General features: G+C 45.0%; 2 protein-coding genes across 3 annotated transcripts in view; both read right to left on the minus strand.

Annotated features, from left to right (window-relative positions):
* Positions 1-24244, minus strand: part of LOC147604252 (MICOS complex subunit MIC10-like) — a 47531-nt gene extending 23287 nt beyond the window's left edge. The window contains exon 1 of one of the 2 annotated variants that reach the window (XM_086795741.1): positions 24028-24240. In XM_086795741.1, the coding sequence (XP_086651867.1) occupies positions 24028-24160 (133 nt within the window). In that variant the 5' untranslated portion in view covers positions 24161-24240. Of the gene's footprint in view, positions 1-24027 lie in introns of both variants that reach the window. The other variant, XM_086795740.1, reaches the window with a different exon arrangement.
* LOC147604254 (uncharacterized) lies at positions 11233-13955 on the minus strand. The gene is made up of 2 exons (XM_086795738.1): positions 12468-13955; positions 11233-12344 (listed from the first exon to the last, which is right to left on the minus strand). Exons 1-2 carry the CDS (start codon positions 13889-13891, stop codon positions 11483-11485), a joined length of 2286 nt encoding a protein of 761 aa, XP_086651864.1. The 5' UTR covers positions 13892-13955; the 3' UTR covers positions 11233-11482.
* Positions 24245-24482: the final 238 nt, after the last annotated feature.

Raw genomic sequence — 24482 nt, forward strand, 5'->3', positions numbered from 1 at the left:
ATCCAACGGTTTCGCCAATATGAGTCTATTCTCGATTAGGGGCAGGACACTTTTACTATCTGTAAAGGTTTTCTTGAGCCCGTCATGATTCGTGGGGATAGAAGCATTCTTGGCATCCCATTGATTTCGCACCTCCAAGCCCGACGAGCTATACGCAAGGGAGCGGAAGGAGCACTACTTTATGTTCGTACTCAGACAGCCTCTATCTCATCGGTAGCACCTGTCCCACAGTTAGCAAACCTCCTGTCCAGACATCAGGACATAATGCTTAGGGACGATCTTCCGCCCAGTCTCCCTCCATCACATCCTAAGGACCATCATATCGATTTGGTCCTTGGATCAGAACCTCCTAGCAAGTTCCCCTATCGTCTTTCCAAGACTTTAGAGGACAAGCTAGAAAGACAGTTATATGAGCTCCTCCGAGCCGGATTTGTTCGGCCTTCTTCCTCACCATTTGTTGCACCCATCCTATTTGTCCAAAAGAAGGACAAGTCTGCACGCCTTTGTGTAGACTACAGGGCATTGAATAAACTCACCATTAAGAATAAGTTTCCTATGCCAAGGATTGAGTACATTTTGGAGCGTTTTGACAATGCAAGCATTCATCCCATATGCATGTAGGCTATCTAGACCATTGCAGAAGCCTGCAGATATCATCTAGCAGTCATCAGAATTCATCTAGTATTATTCCCATATTTTACAGCATTTATTGGGCATTTTTTACATCATTTATATATTTCGCCTAGACAAGTGCAGTCGGCCAGCTCTGTAGTCAGCCGACCAGCTCCCCTTGTCCATATAAACTACTGAGCATATCATCCATTTATTCATTCAGATCATAATCAGCATAGAAGTCATTGCTTGGAGCCTTCAGCACAAAGAGCATAAGCAATTGCAGAATTCAGCACATCAGCCTTCAGCGTTTTCCTCATCAGCATCTAGGAGCATTAATGCTTGAGCAATTCAGCCTCTATGCCGCAAAACGCAGCATCTACAGCATTCAGCCTTCAGTACCACTTGCGTTTGCAGCATTCATACAGTTTTCAGCACCCTCATATGCATCGTTTTGCTACAGCCACTTGGTGAAGGTAAAACTCAGCATTCATACATAGTCTAGAACAATCCCAATCAGCCCCTTCTCTCAGCCCCAGATTTGCAGCCTTCCTACATCCATTGGGAAGAGTACGTAGGCTCAAGATTGGTCATCATTGGTGCTTCTACAGCCGTGCACAGTTTAGCCCGACTGTTGGTCTTCCTAGATCTTGCGTTTGGCTTATCATCAGTCCATCGTCAGTCTCTTCAAAGAAATAAAGCAAATACTATTCCGGTAACGTGATAGGAGGCCCTTCAGTGGGTAATTCGGGACCCCATACGGTGTATAGTTTCTATCTCTCTCTCTCTCAAATCTCTTAAAGTTTGAAGTCTTAAAGTGGATTGCTAAACTCGCAAAACTCATAATATAGTACACGGTGTGATCAATTGTGTGACAAGATCCTCAAGTTACAAATACTTCCGCTGCATGTTACATAGTGAGTGATTCTGTGAACTCATGGAAGGGTGGTAACCCTGGTGAGTGTTTCATGAACTCATGGAAGGGTGGTAGCCCTGGTGAGTAAGGACTCGTGGAAGGGGAAACCCTGGCGAGCATGTTTGGTTTCATGGAAGGGTTGTTGCTCTGGCGAACCGTATGGACATGTGAAGCATGTTTGGCTTGGGCATGCGTATGGATCATAGGAGTGGCAGTCTTATGCAATCCGATGGCATGGCAAGATGTTTGGTGGCTATGTGTTCTACTTATTTTCTTTTTGCAAGTACTTAAAGCTACTTATGGATTTATAAATATTTGGGACACAATTGGCTCTTGTGCTTGTGTCTCATTAATATTAGAGTTGTTGACTCGGCTTATAGATTTATGAATATTTGGGACACAACTGACTCTTATGCCTGTCTCTGGTTATTATCAAGAGTTGTTGACTCTGGATATGGGTAAAGTTTCTTTCTAGATACGGTTGGCTCTTGTGCCCGTATCTGACTTCAAATCGTGGCTCTCGATTTATGGCTTTAATCATAGTCACAGGGGACGGAGGGGACGGAGCCTTGGAACGCTGGGATCGCGAAACGGGACGGCGCAGGGACGGAGACGGACGGACGTCCCCCGACGGACGTTTCTCACAAGGGACGGCGCAGGGACGGGGATGCCTGTCGGGGACGGCACTGTGCGGGGACGGCAAAGAGCCGTTGCGCCTGCCGTTGCTGCGTTTTTGGCCGTTGCGCCTGCCTGCCACCTGCTGCCTGCTCCTTTCGAGCCGTTTATGGCTGTTGGGCCTTGGCTCTTTGAGGCTTGGCCCTCTCTCTCTCTCTTGCCCTTGAGGCTTTCCTCTCTCTCTCTCTTGCCTATCTATATAAGAACAAGCCTCTTGCTATTTTTCTTGAATGAATTTGTGCCTACCCGTTTCTAGCCGTTTATGGCTGTTACTTCTTGTTGCTATTTTTCTTGAATGAATTTGTGCGCTCAGCGCACAAAATAATAGGATGTTTTGTTGCCGACCATTGAAAAAATCATCACGATTTTTTTGAGTTCGTTTCAAGCTTCGGGGGTGCTGCCCCCAAACTCCCCCGCCAAGGGGGGCCTAAATGGCTGCCGCCGGCCCCCTTGGATCCCCCCGGCGGCGGCAGAAATTTAGAGATTGTGGTGTAAGAACATGCTATCTATATGGTGCTGTCTCAAACACATTGCATAGACTGTCCCTCTAGCCTCTAGTCTTCAGCACTTTTTTGTCATTGACTCATTTGAGTCCATCCATGTATTTTGCCTCCTTAAGGCTTAGTCCTGACTCCTGAGTCCTGACTCTTGAGTCATGACTCATTTTGTATCTACTTAATTATTAATATGACTCAAAAGCTTACCATTTTAGTGTAAATTTGTGCTCATTTTGATGTACTTCCAAAGTAGAATAAGTGTAGAGTAGAAAAAAAAAAGTTATTTTTTGAGTGCCGTTCCCTTCCCCGTCCCCGTTCCCTACTTATGGCCGTCCCCCGTCCCGTCCCCGTCCCCCGTCACCGTCCACCGTCCCTTGTGACTATGGCTTTAATGCATGGATTATGAAATATTATAAATTGGCACTGCATATGCTTTATTTGAAGAATATATATATATATATATATATATATATATATATATATATACTTTCATAAGATCAAAAAAATCTGAACTTACATATTGAGAGATTTGAGAAAGAAATAATAGTGAAGAAGGACAAAGACAAAAACAAAGCATTTGAAAGATCAAAAAAATAAATAAATAAACTAACAAACCTAGCTACTAAGGAGAGGAAATCAAAAGATAATATCAAACAAAGACTTTTAATTAAGACATTAACAAAAACAAAAAACAAAAAACAAAAAACAAAACAAACAAACAAAAAAAACAAAACAAAATAAAAGAAAAACAAAACAAAACAAAAACAAAAAACAAAAAAACAAGAAACAAAAAAACAAAACAAAACAATTACATGAATGAAAGAAACTTTTTTTTTTAAAAAAAACACACACACACACTTCTTCTTAATAAGAACTTAAACCTTTTGAGCGGAGATACTAAACAATGACACAAAATAGCAAAACAGAAAACTATAAACTCTAGACCTAAAGCACTAAGAGTCAGAACCAAACATTAAGCTAAACTTTAAAAAAGACTTCGACTCAAAAGTGCAACCATTAACTCCAATGTCTATCCGAACATCACTCCGAAGCAGTTCGAGGGCGAGCTGCGATAAAAAGCAACGTACCCAGGAGATTGTGGACACGTGGTTACATAAGTGGCAAGTCCACTTCCAGTTTCATCTATATGGCAATGATAAAAAGATTCAGTTAGCAGCAGGTTTCCTCTCGGGCAAGGCTTTGCTCTAGTAGAAAGAACTCAGACCTAAACCGACAACTTGGGCACAGTTTGAAGAAGTCTTCAAGGAGGAGGATGACTACAACATCGTTGCTCAGTTTGCCAGTTTGACCATGACCTCGCAAAACCTCACTTATGAGGTCTACCTCCAAAAATTTAGACTCTTTTTTTTCGACTGGCCTTTTGGCCCAAGATCCTCCCATAGTTACCAAATTTCACTGTCAATAGACAACCTAGGCAAACGCCTTCACCACTTGAGCTATCACCTCATTGACCAGAAATTTAGAGACTTGCCGATGAAAGCTATGAAGATGAATTCTACTAATCTATTGGGTTTCTTCATAGCAGGATTACCTGACTTGTACCGTTTACAGATCAAGAATAATAACTGTAAAACTCTGGATAAGGCTATTCACTCTGTGCATATTTATGATGATACGATGGTCTCTTCTAAAACCAAGACCGTAACCGGACATGGGAACAAGTACAAAAGGAAGTTCTCCACACCGATAACTAACACGACAGAAGGAAAAAGTCTTTGGACCAACCTTTGAAGAATTCTAACTCGACTCCAGCGAAGAAAAACCATCTCCTCAAGGCTTTGAAGCTCAAGGAGGGACATTGCTTCATTTGCGAAGAAAAAGGACACATGCGTAATGAGTGCCCGAAAAAGAAGGGTGCTAAGACAAACGCAGGACCCAAGACGAAGGCAGCCAACCAGTTGTCTTTGACAGGTACTTTCAGTCAATGTGCTTTCTCACCCTAGTTCATGTTTCGATTGTCTGTTCAAGGTTTTCGGCTTACATGATCTTCTCCGAGTTTATGGAGAAGTGTACGACCATAGAATACACATTCTTTTGGACCTCGGAAGCTCACACAACTTTATCAATTACAAACTTGTGCAAAATTTGAGTCTAGACACGACGCCTATTGATCATACCTACGAGGTATGCCTACCTGCGGATCGGCAAGAGTGGGATCGGAAGATGGAAAAGCTACCGATCCGGATTCAGGACTACAGAGATATTCTGGAGTGCTATGTTATGCGCCTAGTACATGTAGACTTACTATTAAGGATTGAGTGGTTTAAGATCCTTAAGGTCCAGATAGATTGGTTTAGTCATTCTTTTTCTTTTGAACATAGAAACACCCAATTTTGCATTCAAGGTGATTGTATACATCTCTCTCAGGGACCTCTTGTAAATATAGTTGATTTCGGAAATATAATGGATTTTTCTTTGTATATTGCTTTCCATTGTGTTTTCATTCCATTTTCTTCATTTCTCGTCCCTGTGATGGAAGTTAATGAATTAAGTGTGTTTGAAAGAAAAGAATTAAAGTTACTTGGCTCATTTCAAGATGTATTTCCTAAGGAGCTACCATCGGGTTTACCACCCGAAAGGCCCGTTAATCATCGTATTGATCTAGTCCCTGGTGCTCAACCTATTAGCATTCCGCCATACAGGATGAGCCAGGCTGAGGAAGATCAGTTGGCTAAACAACTCGCAGACTATTTGAGGATGGACCAGATCCATCCAAGTAAATCACCTTGGGGTGCACCTATGTTACTTTAGGAGAAAGAAGGAGAACACCTAGCGAATGTGTGTAGATTACAAGAGATTGAACAAAGTGACAATCAAGAACCGTTATCCTCTCCCTAGATCAGATGACTTGATTGACTTTTAGTGGGAGCGAAGTATTTCATGAAAATAGATTTACGTACTGGCTACCACCAAATACGTATTCATGAAGGGCACGTCGAAAGAACTGTCTTTCGGACTAGGAATGGCCATTATGAGTTTCTCGTATTACCTTTTCGGTTGACCAATGCTCCAGCCACTTTCCCGCAAATTATGAACGATATTTTTCGTGAACATTTGGGAAAGTTCGTGGTGGTATTCCTGGACGATATTTTAGTTTACAGTTGTACTCTCGAGGATCATGTTAGACACCTCACAATTGTCTTTATTATTTTAAGACATTGTCTTTATTATTTTAAGACAGAATCGATTGTATGCTAAATTTAGTAAATGCGAGCTTTTTATGACACAAATCATTTACTTGAGACATAAAATCACACGAGACAAGTTGAGCACTGACTATGACTGAATACAGCAGGTTTTGGCTTGGCCAATACCGCAGATGGTGAGACAACTTCATTCTTTTCTCAGTTTTGTTGTTTTTCTTTGGAAATTTGTGCGGGAGTACTCTCAGCTCACACTGCCGATGACCGACTTGTTGAAGGGTCGTGGACGTAATTCGAATCAGCCTATCACTTGGAATAACGATTTGGATACGACCTTCAAACTTTTGAAAAATGAAGTCAAGGAAGCACCTACCTTAGCACTGCCCGATCCTAGTCGGCCTTATGTTCTTGAGACCGACGCGAGTGACTATGCGATCGGGACCGCCCTATACCTGTTGCTTTCGAGAGTCGAAAGCTGGATGACACTCAATCTCGTTGGCCAACCCTTGAGAAGGAGCTTTAGGTTGTCATTTACGCTCTCAAGGTTTGGAGGCATTATTTATATGGCTCCAAGTTTGTGGTATTGACTGATCATCAGTCAATCAAGTATGTGTGTGATGCGGATGATTTGAGAGGATGAAAAGCTAGATGGACAGAGTTAATGCAAGATTTGATTTTGAGATACGCTATCGCAAGGGGTCCATGAATAGTGTAGCAGATGCGCTTAGTCGGATTAGAGAGATGAATACTTTGTCGTTCACCGAGATTTCCACTGACTTATTTTAATCATTGAGAGGGCTTTGATGGACTGATAGTTATTTAGGTCCATATTGGCAAAGGATCTAGGATAGGAGCTCATTGATTGACCAAGACTCGATGACTGAGCAGCTTACGATTCAGGTTGCGGGAGGCCAGTGGATGATTCGGAATGGTTTACTGTTCCGTAATGACAAAATTTGTGTACCGTAGGTCCCGAACATTAAGTCCAAGATTCTTAAGGAAGTGTCACAACGCCCCCTCTGCTGGACACCCCGAGATACACATAAAGAGAATGTGGAAAAGGGAGAGCTTCAAACCCTAACAAGCAAACACACACACACACACAAGAGAGAGCAAGACACAAGAGAGAGAGAATGTGGAAAAGGGAGAGCTTCAAACCCTAACAAGCAAACACACACACACACACAAGAGAGAGCAAGACACAAGAGAGAGAGAGAGAGAGCTGAATTTTTTTCTATCTTCTTCTTCTCTACTCAACCAACATAACATAAAGATAAGAGTACACACTATATGGATTAGTACTCAACTACTACAACATACAAGGATCGGTCCATAATGTGAACCCCACTAAATGAGCTAGCACTATAACTATGCCAGTCTCTAGTAATCCAAAATGGCTGTCACACAGCCTGTCATCCCACTGGCCGCATATCACCCATAATCTCACCAACCATGCTAGTGGTGTAGATGCGGAAGCTATCACCCAGGCAGGTCATCAATGTCCGTCGTAGCACTAGTTGAGCTCGATACCTCAACACTCCACCTCGAGCTCAACTCCACACACTACACTCCAAGTAAACTCCTAAACATGTGGTCCAAGTAAGCTCCTAAACCTGTGGAGCTTCTCTGTACCCAATGCCTTCATGAAGATATCACCAACCATGCTAGTGGTGTAGATGCGGAAGCTATCACCCAAGCGGGTCATCAATGTTCGTCGTAGCACTAGTTGAGCTCGATACCTCAACACTCCCCCTCGAGCTCGACTCCACACACTACACTCCAAGTAAGCTCCTAAACATGTGGAGCTTCTCTATGCCCAATGCCTTCATGAAGATGTCAGCCACCTGATCCTCTATGCTGACATATACCAGATCTGTATCTCCTGCTAGAACCTTCTCCCTCACAAAGTGATAATACAAAGTGATAATGCACCTCAATGTGCTTCGTTCTAGCATAATATACTAGGTTACTGGCCAACTGTATGCTGCTCATGTTGTCACAATATATGACAACTGCCCTATCCACGGGCTCTCCCATGTCACCAAGTAGCTTCTGAAACCAAGCTACCTCACAAGCTGCCATAGTAGCACACCTGTACTCTGCCTCTATACTCGACAAGGCAATTTTGACTGCTTCTTGCTGCTCCAACTCACAGCAGCACTCACAAATGAGAACATAAAACCACTGGTAGATCTCCTATATGCAATACTACCAGCCCAATCAGCATCTGTGTACCCATGCAGCTGTATCTCTACGCCAGCCTCATAGAAAAGTCCATAATCAACTGTGGACTTTATGTACCTGAGGATCCGTCTAGCCGCATCCAAGTGTGGCTTCCTAGGGACCTGCATAAACTGACTCACAAGTCCAACAGCCTGGTCACGTAGATCAAACTACCCACTATGTGTCTGTATGTAGTGGGGTCCTCCAAAAGCTCACCTATATTTGCGGAAAGCTTTGTGTTCTGGTCCAATGGCACTGAAATAGGCTTACAGCTTGTCATACCATACTTGGACAACATGTCCAAGCCATACTGCCTCTACAATAACAAAATGCCATGAGGTGATCTCACCACCTCTATGCCCAAGAAATACCGCAGCTTACCCAAATCCTTCATCTCAAACTTCTGCTTTAAAAGCATCCTGACATCATGTATGTCTACATCACTATCACCAATGATAATCAAGTCATCCACATAGATGACTAATAGCATGATCCCTCTATCCGTCTTTTTCACATATAGTGAAAAATCTGCATTGGATATCTAAAATCCAATGGTAACAAGATACTCCCCGATCTTGTTTGACCATGCTCTAGGTACCTACTACACACAAAATCTAGATGTGCATTACTCTCATAACCTGGTGGCTGCATCATGTACACTTCTTCTTGCAAATCACCACGCAAGAAAGCATTCTTTACATCCATTTGATGTAAAGACCAACCCTTCGTTGCAGCCATAGCAATGACAGCTCTCACGGTTGCCATTCTTGCAACTGGGCTAAATGTCTCCTCATAGTCTATGCCATAAGTCTGCGCATAGCCCTTGGCAACCAATCTTGCCTTGTACCTGTTCACTGAACCATCAGCATTGTGCTTGACTTTATACACCCACTTATATCCAATTGCCTTCTTTTCCTTAAGCAAAGTCACTAACTTCCATGTTGCATTTGCATCCAATGCTGCCATCTCCTCATCCATGGTATCTTCCCATTTCTTATTTCCAATTGCCTGCTCAAAGCAAGTGGGCTCAACCTCCTGTATTGCTTTTACAATGTAAGCATAATGATGGGTTGTATTGTATATCCATCATATCTCAGCCTGTCAACAGGGTATCTAACCCTCGTAGATCTGCGTACACCTGGATCACTGCCAAGTGTCCTCAAAACAGTCCTAGTTCTCCTTACACCAGGAGTAACCACAGACGGAATGCCAAGCTCCTCATCAAGGCTCTGCTCAGAGCCACTAGAGTCACCATCCACATATGAGTGGCCTACTGATCTAGCTTTTCCTTCCCTTTCCGTGATACATGTATACCTACATCATTCCTCAACTGCCTAACCATGGACTAACATTGGATCCACTGCTCGAGGACTCCCCAGGTCCACTCAGCACCTGTGATTGTTGCTCTACATGTGGTGCAACATAAGCAGTTCTTACATCTGCATCTTTTGTTGCCTTCATTGCCAGGTGTCCTCAAAACAGCCCTGGTTCTCCTTACATCAGGAGTAACCACAGATGGAACGCCAAACTTCTCATCAAGACTCTGCTCAGAGCCACTAGAGTCACCATCCACGTATGAGTGGCATGCTGACAGATCAGGCACAAAAGGTTGATCTACCTTTTCCTTCCCTTTCCGTGATACATGTGTACCTGCATCATTCCTCAACCTGCTTGACCATGGGCTAACATTGGATCCACTGCTCGAGGACTCCCCAGGTCCACTTAGCACCTGTGACTGCTGCTCTACATGTGGTGCGACATCGGCACTTCTTACATCTGCATCTTCTGTTGCCTTCACTATTGGTGCATACCAGCTACTCCTCTCATCGAAGACATCTCTGCTTACTCGCATCTCACGAGTGGTAGGGTTATAGCATCTATAACCTTTTTGCTCCATAGCATAACTAATGAAGATGCATTTCTCTGCCTTTGGATACAACTTTGTTCTCACTTCATCAGAAACATGTACATATGCAATACACCCAAACACTTTCAAGTGAGACACATCCAGTCTTATGCCTGTAAACTTATGTTCAAGAGTCATACCATGAACAGCTGCAGTGAGTGTCATGTTCATAATGTACACAGCAGTTACTACTGCTTCTTCCCAAAAGTAATGTGACATTGCCACTTCTGCAATGTGCCTGTTTTTCCTTTCTGCAACACCATTCTGTTGCGGAGTGTACCTACACGTAAATTGCCTCTTGATTCCCTGCTTTCTCAAGAAATCGCTGAACTCATTGGAGAAATATTCGCTCCCACCATTTGATCTTAGGCATTTTATTTGCATGCCTTTTTCCTTCTCGACCAAGGCTTTAAATCTTTGAAAGTGAGAAAACACCCCACTTTTCTCCTTCATGAAATAAACCCACACTTTCCTAGTGTGGTCTCATCAATGAATGTAACATAGTACCTACAACCTGTAATTGTTGCAGTCTTGGTCGGTCCCCATATATGTGAATGTATGACATCCAATGGCCTTGCACTGACATGCTTTTCATGTGGGAAAGCATGTTTAGCCTGCTTACCAAGTTGGCATGCTTCACATACCTTATGCATACCGTCAACCTTAAACTTTGGCAAACCTGCAACAATATTTTGGACCTACATAGACTTTAGTCGCTGTACATTCACATGACCAATGCGCTTGTGTCATATGTCAATATCTGCAATGACACCTATTCCATACGCAAACATGGCTGCCTTTATCTCAGGCACGTTCACATCCAAAGTAAACATCCTACCATTTCTGTTATCCTTTGTAACCAAGCGACACTTATTTTTGAAGTCTTCCACAAAACATCCTTGAGGATTAAACCTCACTTGCAGACCCTGCTCAGCCATCTGTCCAACAGAAACCAGGTTCTTTGTAATCATAGCAGCCAGGTACGGGACGGGACGTATAATACGGCAAAGTATAATACGCGTATTATACGTCTTTTTCGCGGGGCCAAAATAAAAAACGCCGTTTTTTTAAAAATAAAAAACACTAGTTTAATTACATTTGGTCGAGACATGTCACATACATGTTACAAGTTGAAACTTGAAGTGTTGAACTTTAAGACTCAAGACTGGAGTTATAACTTATGAACTTATGAACGTTTAAACTTTAAACTTTAATTTTGAAAGACAAGGAGAGACTTGAGTTATGAATCATTATCATGCTTAAAGAGATTAGAGAATACAAGATAATCATGAAATGTACTGAGTACTCATGAATCTAAAATCACAAAATGGGAATCTTGAATCCTGAATCCTAACATAAATAAGGACGAAGCCGCAAGTGGCCCGCAACATAATAACAATGAACATATGTCATACATAAAAATGAGCCACTAGTCTGTAGATACTGGAATGTGGCATACAAAATGTGACTCATGAGTCATTCATCAGAGTCAAGAGTCGGACTCTGAGCTAGAATCATCCCCACCATGGTCACGGTCATGCTCATCCTCCTCACTAACACTCCAATCACTAATGCTGGCCTCTCCCTCTGGCTCGGGCTCTGCCTCTGCCTCTGTCCCTGCCTCTGTCTCAAGGCCCCTGCCCCTGGCTCTGCCTCTGCCCCTGCCTCTGCCTCTGCCTCTATCCTTGCCTCTGCCCCTGCCTATGGTGCCGGTCCTCGTGCGAGTCTGATGTGCAAAAGAGGCTCTCTCTGCTGCAAGGAAAGCCCACACTTCATCTTCTTCGTCACGAGGGTGCACTAGCTCCTCCATGCGAATCTCAACCTTGAAAGTGTCGGGATTGATCTCATTGATTGCTTTCATTTTTTCCCTCTTTCGAAGAAGCTTCAGATTGGAATTGACAAAGACAAGACGCTTTAATTGTGCAGGCAACAAGCAATTTCTTTTCTTTGTGTGTATGGCCGCAAACAAGCTCCAATTTCTCTCACAAGCGCCGGAGGAGCAATCTTGTGAGAGAACCCTCATAGCAATGCGCTGTAGCTCGGCACAGTCACCACCATACTTCTCCCACCAACTGACAGGTTTAAGCTGGGCATCTCGAAGACTAGCTCGTGGTGAGCCAAAATCAACATCATGCATGTCGCGAAACCGAAGAAGCTGGGTCTCGAGAAGATCTTGCGTTATTGGGTCTCTCTCCACTTTGGTGGTGTACTCTCTCCATCCCACATTTAGCTCGCGATCATGTCTCTGAGCATCTTGTCTCCAAAGTGGATGCAAGATGTGGCTAACAGCATGAATTGGACGATGAAACCAATCCCATCGTGTTTGCCATATCTCCTTGATTTCATCCATCCTTTTGACATAGAAGGTTAGAACAAAAGACAATAAATTAGAATCTAGAATACATTATAAGAAAAAAGACTCAAGAGTCAAAAGCAAAGAACGACTTACATCCTACAACTTGCAAGTAGCATACCTATTATCATCAAAGAGGTTGCTTGCATTGAAGGCCGTGCCCACCTTCTCCATGAACTCGTAGATGAGGCCCATGGTGCATCCCTCCGAGTCGCTAAGGCGTAGTGCTGCGACGATCAATGGCTCCATGAATGCTACAATGCACTCCGCATCATGCCAAAAGACTGCCTCATAGATGAGATCCTCAAATCTTTTGCCCTTTTCGGTGCGGCTACCATCCCATGAAATCCATCTGTCATCCGTAATCATACGCCGCAAACCACGTCGACATTTTACCAATTTTTGGAGGACAATGAAGAGGTAGGCAAAGCGGGTACTTGAAGGCTTTGCGAGCTCGGTCTCACAATTTGCCCGATAGATACCAAGAGCTCGTTGCTTTCTTGTCACATAGTTTACCATAAACTCAGCCTTCTTCACCACATCCGCCACCCATGGTATGGCTCCCACATCTTCAATTAGAAGATCAATCGAATGCGAAGCACAAGGAACCCAACTGATTTGTGGATAGTCTCTCTCCACTAGTGCGCCGGCAGCCTTGCAATTGGATGCATTATCTGTGACTACTGCAACCACATTCTCGCTTCCCACTTGTTCTATTGCTGCCTTTAGATGCCCATAGATAAATTCAGCTGTATGTGCCTCCCCAGAGCCATCTATGACAGTCAAGAACATGGTGCCGAGACAACAAGAGACAAGGATATTTAAGAGTGGGCGGCGTTTGGTGTCCGACCACCCGTCACACATAATAGTACACCCATACCTTGCCCATGCCGCCCGTATTGGTGCTAGCTCCTTCTCAATGTCCATGACCTCTGCCTTCAATTCTTTGGTGCGAAGAACCTCATATGATGGAGGCTTGAATGTGGGCCCCGCATCCGCCACCGCACTAAGCATGTGTAGAAAAGCCGGCTTGCGAGCATGGTCAAAGGGCACATTGCACTCGAAGAAGTATTGCCGAACTCTTCGTCTTGCATTCTCATGCTTGATTTTGGCCCAACTTTGTTGAAGAGACTTCTTTGGTACATTTGGAGGTGGAGGGCTTGGGGTGAAAGATGGATGTGCACCACCGCTATGTGGATGAAAAGAGGCTAGAGCTCGAGAAGAACCGGCAACTGATGATGCGGGAACATCCTGTTGTGGTGAAGTCTGGGAGGAATCTATGATGGAAGGTGCCGTACCTTGAACCTCAACTCGGGCTCTCTTTCTGGCACGAACAACACTTGGATCTTCACCCAATTTCTGAATGACATCATCGGGAATGTCGCTGGGACACACATCAACTCCCTGGCCAGTAATGTGGAGAAGGTGAGCTCTAACACGTGGTGCACTGCCGGTGTAGACAATGTTGCAATGCTTGCACCGCCAATTTTTGTCGGCCTTGTTCTCGATCACTTCATCCCATACTGCTAATTTCTTTCTCCCCATGTTGTGTCTCACACAAGTGCCGCCGCCTGCGTAGCCTGTAGGTAGTAATAAGTATGCATGTGTGAGTGTGCCGCCGCCTGCGTAGCCTGTAGGTAGTAATAAGTATGCATGTGTGAGTGTGTGTGTAGATAGTATGTAATATGTATTGAGACGAGAAAGAGAGAGAGAGAGAGAGAGAGAGAGAGAGAGAGAGAGAGAGAGTTATGTTGCTGCCTTGGGGGCCTGAGCAAGGGTGGGTGGGGAAAGGGGGCCGAACACACATGCGGGAGTACAGTGCGCCGTACCGGCGGCCAGCACTGCGAACGGCGAACTAAGCGACAGAGGGGGGAGCAGCGAGCAGGGGCGAACGACCCCCTGCGAGCAGAGATGAATGAATGAGAGAGAGAGAGAGAGAGAGAGACGTACCGGGTACCGTACCGGAGAAAGGGGGGCGGCAGCGAGGAAGCGAGCGTGAACGTGGGCGTGCAGGTTCGGGAAGCAGCAGAGCGCGCACGCGGATCACAAAAAAATCCAGGCATAACGTTAAACGTTAGCCTGGCAAATTTTTTAATAAAAAAAAAAACCTCACGTTTTTTTTCAAAAGGACGTTTTTTATCCAAAAAAACGTCCCGTCGAGTATTTTTTATAAAATACGCGTTTTATAGCTGCTATGTTTGTAATATTCGGAACATGAAGTACATCAGCCAAGTACTTCATTTTGCCATCCTGCATAGACAATGGCACTTTACCAACATGCGCAATGGGATGCGCAGTATCATCACCTATTTCCACATAACCTGGTTTTTTCATTTTTTGCATATCTCTAAATCACTCAGCATGACTGGTCATGTGGTTAGAGGTGCCAAAATTCACATACCATATATCTTAAGATCTTAACACATCCCTTGTTATGGAACTAACCATGTGCTGCATCACAAACAGCTGCTCACTTCTGTCATCACCTCCATGTTTGCTAGATGATACATAGTTGCCTTGCTGCAACTTCCCACTTTAATGTCATTCTGCTTTTTGTAGCAGTCCTTTGCCATGTGTCCTGGTTTGCCACAGTAATAGCACTCTATTATGCTATTTGCATTTTAATTTCTTTGCCAACCGCCTCGGCCTCTTTGGCTTCCCCTGCCTCTAGACCGGCCTCTTCCACCTATGTATGATTGTTGCTGTGAATCATTGGAATGTTGTTGTCCAAAATTCTGATTTCCTTATCGGCCACCACCTTGGCCTCGACCACGGCCTCTGCCTCTGCCTCTACCTGAATTAGAGTAGAAGATCTGTTCCGATGTGTTTTTACTTTGTGAAGAAGAATCCTCACCTAAAGCCTTTTCTTCTATGATCAGCATAGATATCAAGTCCCGAAAGTTGGGAATATTCTCCCTAACTGCAATGGAGGTCTTGAATGGCTTGTACTTTTTGCCAAGCCCATTCAGACAGACACTCACCAAATCATCATCCTCCACCACTGATACATTGATAGACCCAAGCGATTCAACAATGCCCTTGATCTTTAAGGCATATTCATTGATAGACATGCTTTTCTTTTCTACAGTATGCAACTCTTGCTTTAACTGCAACTTCCTTGCCTTTGTGTTAGTCTAGAACATCTGAACCAGATTCTGCCATGCAACTGCTGGAGTGTTTGCATCTTGTATGTGTCCTATTATAGGGTCTGTGACACTAATTGAAAGCCAATACATGACTTTTCTTGCACCCTGATTCCAATCCTTGAATGTCTTTATATCTACAGGAGTGGCATTTTCTCTAATAACTCTAGAGGCTCCTCATTGTCTCCTTCTACATAATTCCAAAATCCTTTATCCCCATTAAGAAATTGGTCATTCTGAACTTCCAAGCATGGAAGTTATTCTTATCCAACTTCTCACTAACAATCTGATTAATTCCGTCAGACATGTTTTCCTGCAGCAATCAAATAACCTGCAAACAGACAACTTATGTATACAACCTGTAATACAACAGTATCTCCTATAACTGCTGTAGCAGCGGTACTTCAGCACAGCCTATGTCACCAAATGTGACCAAAGTACATGTACATACACCCAATATCAACAATACATGTGCAAACCCTGTCTACACTTCCAAAATGCACTGCTGCACTACAATAACCAAATTTCAAGCAGAAACAGTTCTCTACCAGAACTTCCAGAAAACTGTCGAAAATATCCTACAGTGACAAAACGGGGACCGTAACACGTCTGAAACGCGAATCTATTATCTGGCACAAAAAATTTTATCCAATAGGATAATATATCTGTCCTATAGCTCTGCTCTCGCAAAGACAGCTCCTCAATCGGAGATGTGTAGCTCCCAGAGCTACTGAGGGGGTGTTATACCTAAACCAAGAAGGGGAAAGAGATGATGATGCTCTTACTCGTGTAGTACCATGCAAGCAGGAGTATTTGCTTGTATTTCTTTCGAGAACTTTGTACAATGACAATGAATGATGACTGAGGACTGCCCAACGCAAGGACGAAGTAGACCAAATGCAGGCTGAACGCTATGCTGTCCAAGACACCTTGAATAACTCTTCAATGACCACTATACAAGCCCAAAATTGAGGGATGCACATATGTTGACTGAATGCCGAAGAGGATCTTTGGCATTTCACTGAAGCCTTGGGACTGTAGCACAATAAAGTGTTGATTGCTGGAAGTATGCACAAGAGGTCGGAGGCTCTAGGCTCACACAACTGCTCTTTGATTGCTTGAGAACTGATTTGTGATGAATGAATTGAATTAAGCTATGGGCTAGGTGTATTGATATCTGTTGTTGGTCGGTCTGTTTACAGGGGCTGTCGGCCTGTTGTGGACAAGGGAAAAATGCTTTTATTAGCATTAAATGCTGCACTTAATCCATGCTTGTCCCTTGTGCTGGCCGACTCGCTGTGCTAGCCAACTCGCTGTACTGGCCGACTGGCTGCTTGTTAGCCTATGCAGACTGCCAACTCGGTGCCCATGGTATATCCATGATACACAAATGGTGGCTAACTTGCTGAATAGGGCAGGAAAGCTTGCCAACATGCTCATGTGAGGTGGCATAGAGTGTATAGAACCATATGCAAGGCAACCCCCATAATGACCTGCCTTCGGGGAATGGCCCATGTGCAAATGCCCCTAAGATGCTTACTAATGCAATAAATACTACTATGGTTGACCTTTACATGTACTTATCTGATGAATTCTCCAAGTGGGTAAGAGAACTGACACATGCAAACATTCTATGGCTTTTAAGATTGACCTACGTAGCTCGTGCCTGACGTGTCCCAGACTAGGGCTCACAATGGGGTCACGGCATATGACAAAATGTTCCCAAAAAGGTAAGCCTCTTGTACAAATGTTGAACTAATGTCTCTAGCCAATGTGTCACATAGCATTTCAGTGCAAGGTGCATGTGACACTGAAAACAACTTTTGTCACAATGATACTAGGTCCTCTAAGCTATGAACAAGAGACCTCGTACCTTGCCCTCTTTGACTTTCTAATCGCGTGCAAGCCTAGGTATGGACTCCATAGGGTAGGAGCTGGAAGCTCCCAAAAGCCTCCACCAAGAGAGACCCCCTTGGTCCGCTTTACTGCCATATTGTTGTGGTTTAGATGCAATAGTCTTAGATTTTCCATGGTTGTGTTGCAGACAACGGTGTTAGAAGTCATCTCCTGTCTTTATCAGACACCAGGGCCTCTGTTGTGGGTGTGCCCGCCCTGTATAGGTGTATTATCATTTTTCCTCACTCCCCGTATTTTTTCCCCATTTTTTCCATGATGTGGGTGGCTGCTAACCACAGGCTAGCAGGAGCCTCTGATGCTAGCCGACTGCACTCATGTGTACCAGGAGCTGGCCGACTTCATCAGGAGGGGTCGTGGTATTTTTCTCTGCTGGCCGACTGGATGTGCCCAGTCGTGAGGGCCACTAGTGCTAGCCGACTGCATGATGGGGCCATATAAATAGGCCCCATTGCCCCACATTGTACTCATTCAATTATTTCTCGGGATCTTGTGTATAGAGAAGAGGTATACGCCTATCTCTCTCCTCTTGTGCTGTCTATTTTCTGCACTCTACTTGCTCTTGTGGTCTCAAGTTTGGTTATCATTTCCGCTGCGTATTTTGACATGGTATCAGAGCCCTAGGCTCTTGATAGATCTTGGGAGTTTTCTGAGCAAGAGGGGGATAGTTACGCTGCTCATTGGTGGACCATTTGGACTGTTCGGGAAGAGAAGTTGCAAGAGGAAGGCAGGCTAAAGCGCTGGACAGCCACTTGCAGGTTTAGAGTTTTTTTTCCCACCCACCCACCCTTTTTCAGTTACATCCCCGCGATGGCAGATTTGTTAGAGATGGCTGAGAAGCATGTGAAGCTCCCGACACTCCCCACGTTCCCAGTGGACCGTCAATTGGACGGGAATAACTACGGCATATGGAAGGTTATGATGGAATCTGTTCTGGAGTCTTACGACCTCGCTGATTTCGTCATTGTTGGGGTTCCACGGCCGGAAGTAGAGGAAGGGGAGTTACCGTCGATCCGAAAGGACCGGGAGGCTCAGACACAGATGTGGGATCGTGTCAACGCCAGGGTCCGTTCGTTTATCTTTCTCAACTGCACACCACAGGTAATCATTCATGTAAAGCATATGACGCTAGCCAGAGGTGTATGGCAGCATTTGGCTTCTCTTTACAACAGGGTATCGTCCATGAAGAGGATTTCCTTGGAAGTACAGATACGGGTTATGAGTCCTGCAAAGTCGTTGACGATGCGGGAGCATATTAACAAGCTGCAAGCTCTTCAGCGGGAAGTTCTTCAGGCTGGGAAGGAGATATCGTCAGAGGACATGGCCATAGCGTTGCTGTACTCAGCATTTTACTCGTCTTTGATTACCAATGGCAGGCTCAGCACCATCACACAGGAGGAGCTTGTGCCCATGGTCTTGGACCAGGAGGAACGATTCACGAACCCTCCTCAGGGTGGAGGTTCGGAGGCCTTAACTGGCCAACGGTCGAAAGGCCGTAACACGGGCAAAGGGAAGGCTTCCTCGAAGAAGTCTTCTGAGAAGAAGTCCGACGCTGACCACGAGAAACTAAAGGCAAAGAGGACCTGTAATGATTGTGGCAAGAAAGGCCACTATTGAAGGCACTGTCCCAAGCGGAAGACCGAGAAGGGTGAAGATTCCTCAGCAGCAATCATGAAAACTCCGGCTTTTGTGCACCTGGAGGTGATGGACACCGATGTTTCATTTTCTTCGAGCAGGGAGGAGATTGGAGGATTCTCCGCAACGGATACTCGGGAGTGGATTCTAGACAGTGGTGCTTCCAGGCACATGACTCCTTCCCATTCGGATTTACAGGATCTCTACAGGTATTCTGGTCACATTCTTACTGGGGATACATCCACTATCCCAGTTCACAGTGACGGCAGGTTGGAGATAGTTCCCGATGGCAGAGAGGGGGGGAAGCATTCCTCCCGGGTGTTGTATGTTCCGTCACTTGCTTTTCATCTGTTGTCAGTGCATCAGGTTTGCAAGACTGGAGTTCAGGTGGAGTTTGATGAGCATTTTGTTGCTCTCCGGGACAAAGCAACAAGCCAGATGGTTTGGGAAGGCGGAGTGGAGAATGGAGTTTACAAGCTTTCAGCACTCTCTCCCAAGTCCTCAGGTTTGTGATGAGTGGCAGTCTGGTAATGGCCACTTAAGTGTGGATACGCTGCAGGTACAGGCTTTCTGAGACCAGATGGTGGATAGCTTGCCAGTAGATGGCAACAGTTGGCAGGAACTCTCCTGTACTGATGTTGGTAGTTCTTGTGTTCGTCAGTCAGAGGAAACTGAACAGGTCACTTATGCTCTGATGTCTCGTAGTATTCGAGACAAAGAACCTCCTGTAGATGAGGATGTTCTTTCCACGGGGACCTTTCGGAAAGCCAGGTAGGTGGCAGTTGATTACTTGCAGAAGGAGGTGCATACCCCAGGCTTTGTGGTTCCGGATTCAGAGGGGGTGGTTGACAGGTTTCAGAAGGCCTTGCATGGTCTTCAGCAGGTTTCCAGGACTTTTCACCGTAACAGGTGTTGATCCTTGTGAGCAGTGTGATGCCTCTTTGACTCAGAAGTAGAATGGTTCATTGATCTTGTTGATAGACACCAGATTGGACGTGAGCTTCCTGATGAGGCTGTTGAGCTCATGGTTGCAGATGACTCTTTGGGAGGCAAGATTGCGTATCCTGTGGTTTCTGCGCAGGATTGATTGATGGAGTCCGACTCCATGATGGGAGTGACTCAGTTTGGGGAGGAGATCCGGACACGAGGAGATCTACTTCAGGCCCAGGAGCAGTTTTATGGAGCAGTAAGAGGCAGTCATCTTTTGCCTTGTCGACAACAGAGGCAGAGTATCGGGCTGCTTGTGATGCTTCTTGTGAGGTGGTGAGGTTGCAGAGGTTGCATTGCAGGATTGGGCTTCCACTGGAGGAACCCATGGTCATCCAGAGGCACTTTGTTCGTGAACAGATCATTGCTAATGACATCTTGCTAGAGTTCTGTTCGACGGAGGACAGTACGGTGGACCTCTTCACGAAGTCGCTATCTCAGGATTTGCTCAGGCGGCACCCCAGCTCCCTGTGGTTGGTTTCACAGCCAGGAGCCGAGAGGGGGTGTTAGAAGTCATCTCCTGTCTTTATCAGACACCAGGGCCTCTGTTGTGGGTGTGCCCGCCCTGTATAGGTGTTTTATCATTTTTCCTCACTCCCCGTATTTTTTTCCCATTTTTTTCCATTTTTTCCATGATGTGGGTGGCTGCCACAGGCTAGCAGGAGCCTCTGATGTTGATGCTGGCCGATTGCACTCATGTGTACCAGGAGCTGGCCGACTTCATCAAGAGGGGTCGTGGTGTTTTTCTCTGCTGGCCGACTGGATGTGCCTGGTCGTGAGGGCCACTAGTGCTGGCCGACTGCATGATGGGGCCATATAAATAGGCCCCATTGCCCCACATTGTACTCATTCAATTATTTCTCGGGATCTTGTGTATAGAGAAGAGTTATACGCCTATCTCTCCCCTTCTCTTGTGCTGTCTATTTTCTACACTCTACTTGCTCTTGTGGTCTCAAGTTTGGTTATCATTTCCGCTGCGTATTTTGACAAACGGGACTCAACTTCTAAATGAGCTAAATACTATGGTGGCACAAACCGACATTTTAGATCCACAAACATTGGGTCGTCCCACTAGTATACCATTTTCATCGGTATTGGCCCTCAACCAGTCTTATGATCGTATGCAAGCGTCAATGGTGAGGTGACCATTAAATAATGGCACTTTTTCCCCATCCAACCTACACACTATAGAAAAATAAGACTCAAACCGATGCAACCAAGAATGAAGGGATGCAAGATCAAGTTTACCATCATACTTATTTAAGGTCACCTTCTCCAAGAACGGGTTGACTAAACCGGTGACGGCGGCTACGATGAAACTATGTACGTGTGCAAAAAAACGTTGCATGTTCCTCCTTATGGTGCTCCTTATCTACCCTACTACTTGCCTTCCAAAATCTTCCATTGAGCCTCATCCGCTAAGCAAGCCTTTTTGGCCTCCAATGCCCACATGTGGTGGGATTCATCAACCTCACGTGGACGTTGTGCTCCTAGATTTGGTATTGCATTCTCGCTCACTCATGTCATTGTCACTCTCATTCCATCTTGGCATCCCCCTCGGAGTGTTAATCACAAGGGTAGATTGCGGTGACTTCAACTCCAACATAACTTGGACAAGCTATTTAACCATTGCCACCAACTAACCGTCCGTAAGTGACGTATTGCTTCAAATCGCACCGTGTGAAGGTGTCTTTACATATGGATGCGATTCATCCAATTCCTTGCGCTCTCTAGTCTCCTCCAACTAACTCATAGTGCGAGGCTTAACCATCTTTCCAGAGCGCAAACAAACCATCCACTAAGAAAATAGTGGGTAGCACATGGTCCTTACCCGAAACTCAATAAACCATCCACTAAGACAAAACTTTCTTTGGTTCTTTTCTGCATAGCTCACCAGATCAAAGCTCAATAACAATGTTACATGCGCGGAAGTCTGTACTTCTTATTAGAACACTTACTCATTTTTATTCAAGAAAGGGAGGGATAGAGATACTACAAAGTGCACCACATTGGTGGTTTTTTTTTTTTTTAACTGAGAAACCTCCGCCACACCACGAATGGTGTATTTTCTGATACTGTTGCAGGTTACAACCAATACAACGGGCTGATCTGGACTAATCCTGCCGCTAGACTAAACCTGGCATTCTTCCCTCAAAAAAATAACGTTGACTAGAACTCACGCTAAGCCAGGATCTGTTGTAGGATTGGCAGCCTTTTTGGCTTGCACATGAGATCCAGTGAAGATGATTTTTCTCTCTTTTTGGGGGGGCACTTAAGCCGCCCCTGTGAAAGAGGGGCCGTCTGGTCAGCCTGCTGGTCGGGCCAACCCAATTAAGGTCGTGTAGTCAACCAGTCCCATAAACCCATTTATGGGTGCACACAAGGCGGTCACCCTCGAGGGTTGTGCCCATGCCCCATGCGTCCACATGGGCTGCCCAATGTCTTGGCCGCCCTGCCCAAGCATCCTACCATTCTCTATGGCTGGAGTTAGTAAATCCTATTGACTATTCATACCCACGCCGACCTAGACATCATCAAGACTGACTCGACTCAATCATCTGGTGCTGCCCGACAATACATTTAATAAGCATCAGAGACTCACCTGTAGACAAGGGCTCACAAAATGCACAATGTTCAGCCTCAGGTCTTTGCACTTGTTTGTACGTAATCCAAGTGCGGGATGCATGTGACACTGCTTCTGCCTTGACCACAGGCCATCCATATCCTACCGTCAAAGGGCTGCCACATGTCAAAGTAATTGTCTAGCTGCAATTGCCAGGTGTCAACCTCCACCTGATCCTGTGAGCTTTGAAGAGGAGACTGCTTTAAGAAGCTTTCGTCTATTTCATAGGATAATGAGAGAGGATGGCCTGGGTGGAGCTGCCGGAAGATCTGCCTTGCTCTATAGAGGTCGAGCTCGAGGGAGCCACCTGTTATTGTCTCTGGTACAAGACAGTACATGGAACTGAGAGGTGGTATGCAAGCTAATGCCTTTAATTTCTCTTACTCTCTACTGTGTGTGCAGTTTTTGCTGGCTATCAACCTCATGATTGCACATAAGAGATGCTGATGATTGAGTAGCCATTAATGCTTGCAGTGAGCTAGTTAGCTCTCTCTCTAGGCTTCCACATCTTATCTTCTCCACAACTTTTTTCAATCATTCCAGAGTGTTCCTAACCTTTTACAAGTCAGTACTCAAAACAACCTTAGAGCATACAACCATACAAAGAACCACAATCAACTACAACTTCACATTGAAATTTCAACAACCCTGACTCTGATCCATACCAAATGCCCAAGGGATCAAGGATCTCTGCCATTTGCCCAATTAAAACACCCAGCACTCTTCCTCCGCATCATCAAATTGAAACCTACCTTAAGCAATGATGAGGCACTTCCTGCGGAAAACCGTAGCAAGAACGGCGACCAGGAACATGACACACATCAGAACACGACATCCTCCAACAGGTATGTATGTGCACTTGCATTTGCACTAACTGTGTCAACAGCCTGGGTGTTCAGAAGTCCTGAACACAGCACATATCCAAATTAAAGCCTTAGACCTAGAACTCTGATAATCTCACTGGTCACTGCCCACGCATTTCATGGTGGTCCAATTTCTGGCCAACCTTCCTTCTTTTTGGGCAACCTTTGACTTTGGAACTCTGATTTCTGGGCAACTTCCCCAATCTGTAGATAATGGGCACTGCCCATACATTTGCGTAATGAACACATGAAGTGCAAAGCATTCTGCTGTAGGACACGGCATTTATCTAAAAAAACAACAGATCGTTGATGTTTCCAAAAGATAATGGCATGCTGAGAATCAGATTTACCTAACCGGTTGGAATTCTAATGCAGGGAGTGTCCAGCTGTATTAGAATTCCAACGTGCGGGCATCGAAGCACTGCAATCAGGAGCCTTTGCACTTACTGAGACCCTAAACGCTAAAGAAGCATTTGCAACTGATGATACAAGAAAAAAAGACGCTTTTGCACTTACTGAAGAAGAGGAGGCTTGAGGCTGCTCCCGCCATGGAAGAATAGAAGAAGCGGCGCAGCGCAATGTCGTGGCAGGCATCCCACTTTGCGTCCAGGTTGAGCTGGGGAGGGAACTCCGGCCGCTCGTCCGCCATAGCCGATTTGCTCTCCCCCTCTCTTTCTCTCTCTCGTTCTCCTTTGTGAGTCGCTCCCTTTCTCAAGTTCTTTCCTTCTAGAGAACGGTAAAAAAAACGTTCCTTGAATTTGAAGGCATAGATAAACTTATATCTAAAATATAGAGATTTTCAAAATAGTGGCCATTCTTTGGCTTTCTTTTGTAACCCTATTTTCCAGGAGGCATGCTCTAGAAGATTTGAAGGGCTTTGATGTATTGTAAAGGCTTCAAATTTCAGCACTGAGCCCAACGCCTCTTTTATTGGGGTATTGAAAAACCGAGATAGAGAATATATATATGGA

The sequence above is a fragment of the Cibotium barometz genome, chromosome 62, assembly GCF_041138505.1.
Source record: "Cibotium barometz isolate CiBa-2024 chromosome 62, ASM4113850v1, whole genome shotgun sequence".
NCBI lineage: Eukaryota > Viridiplantae > Streptophyta > Polypodiopsida > Cyatheales > Cibotiaceae > Cibotium > Cibotium barometz.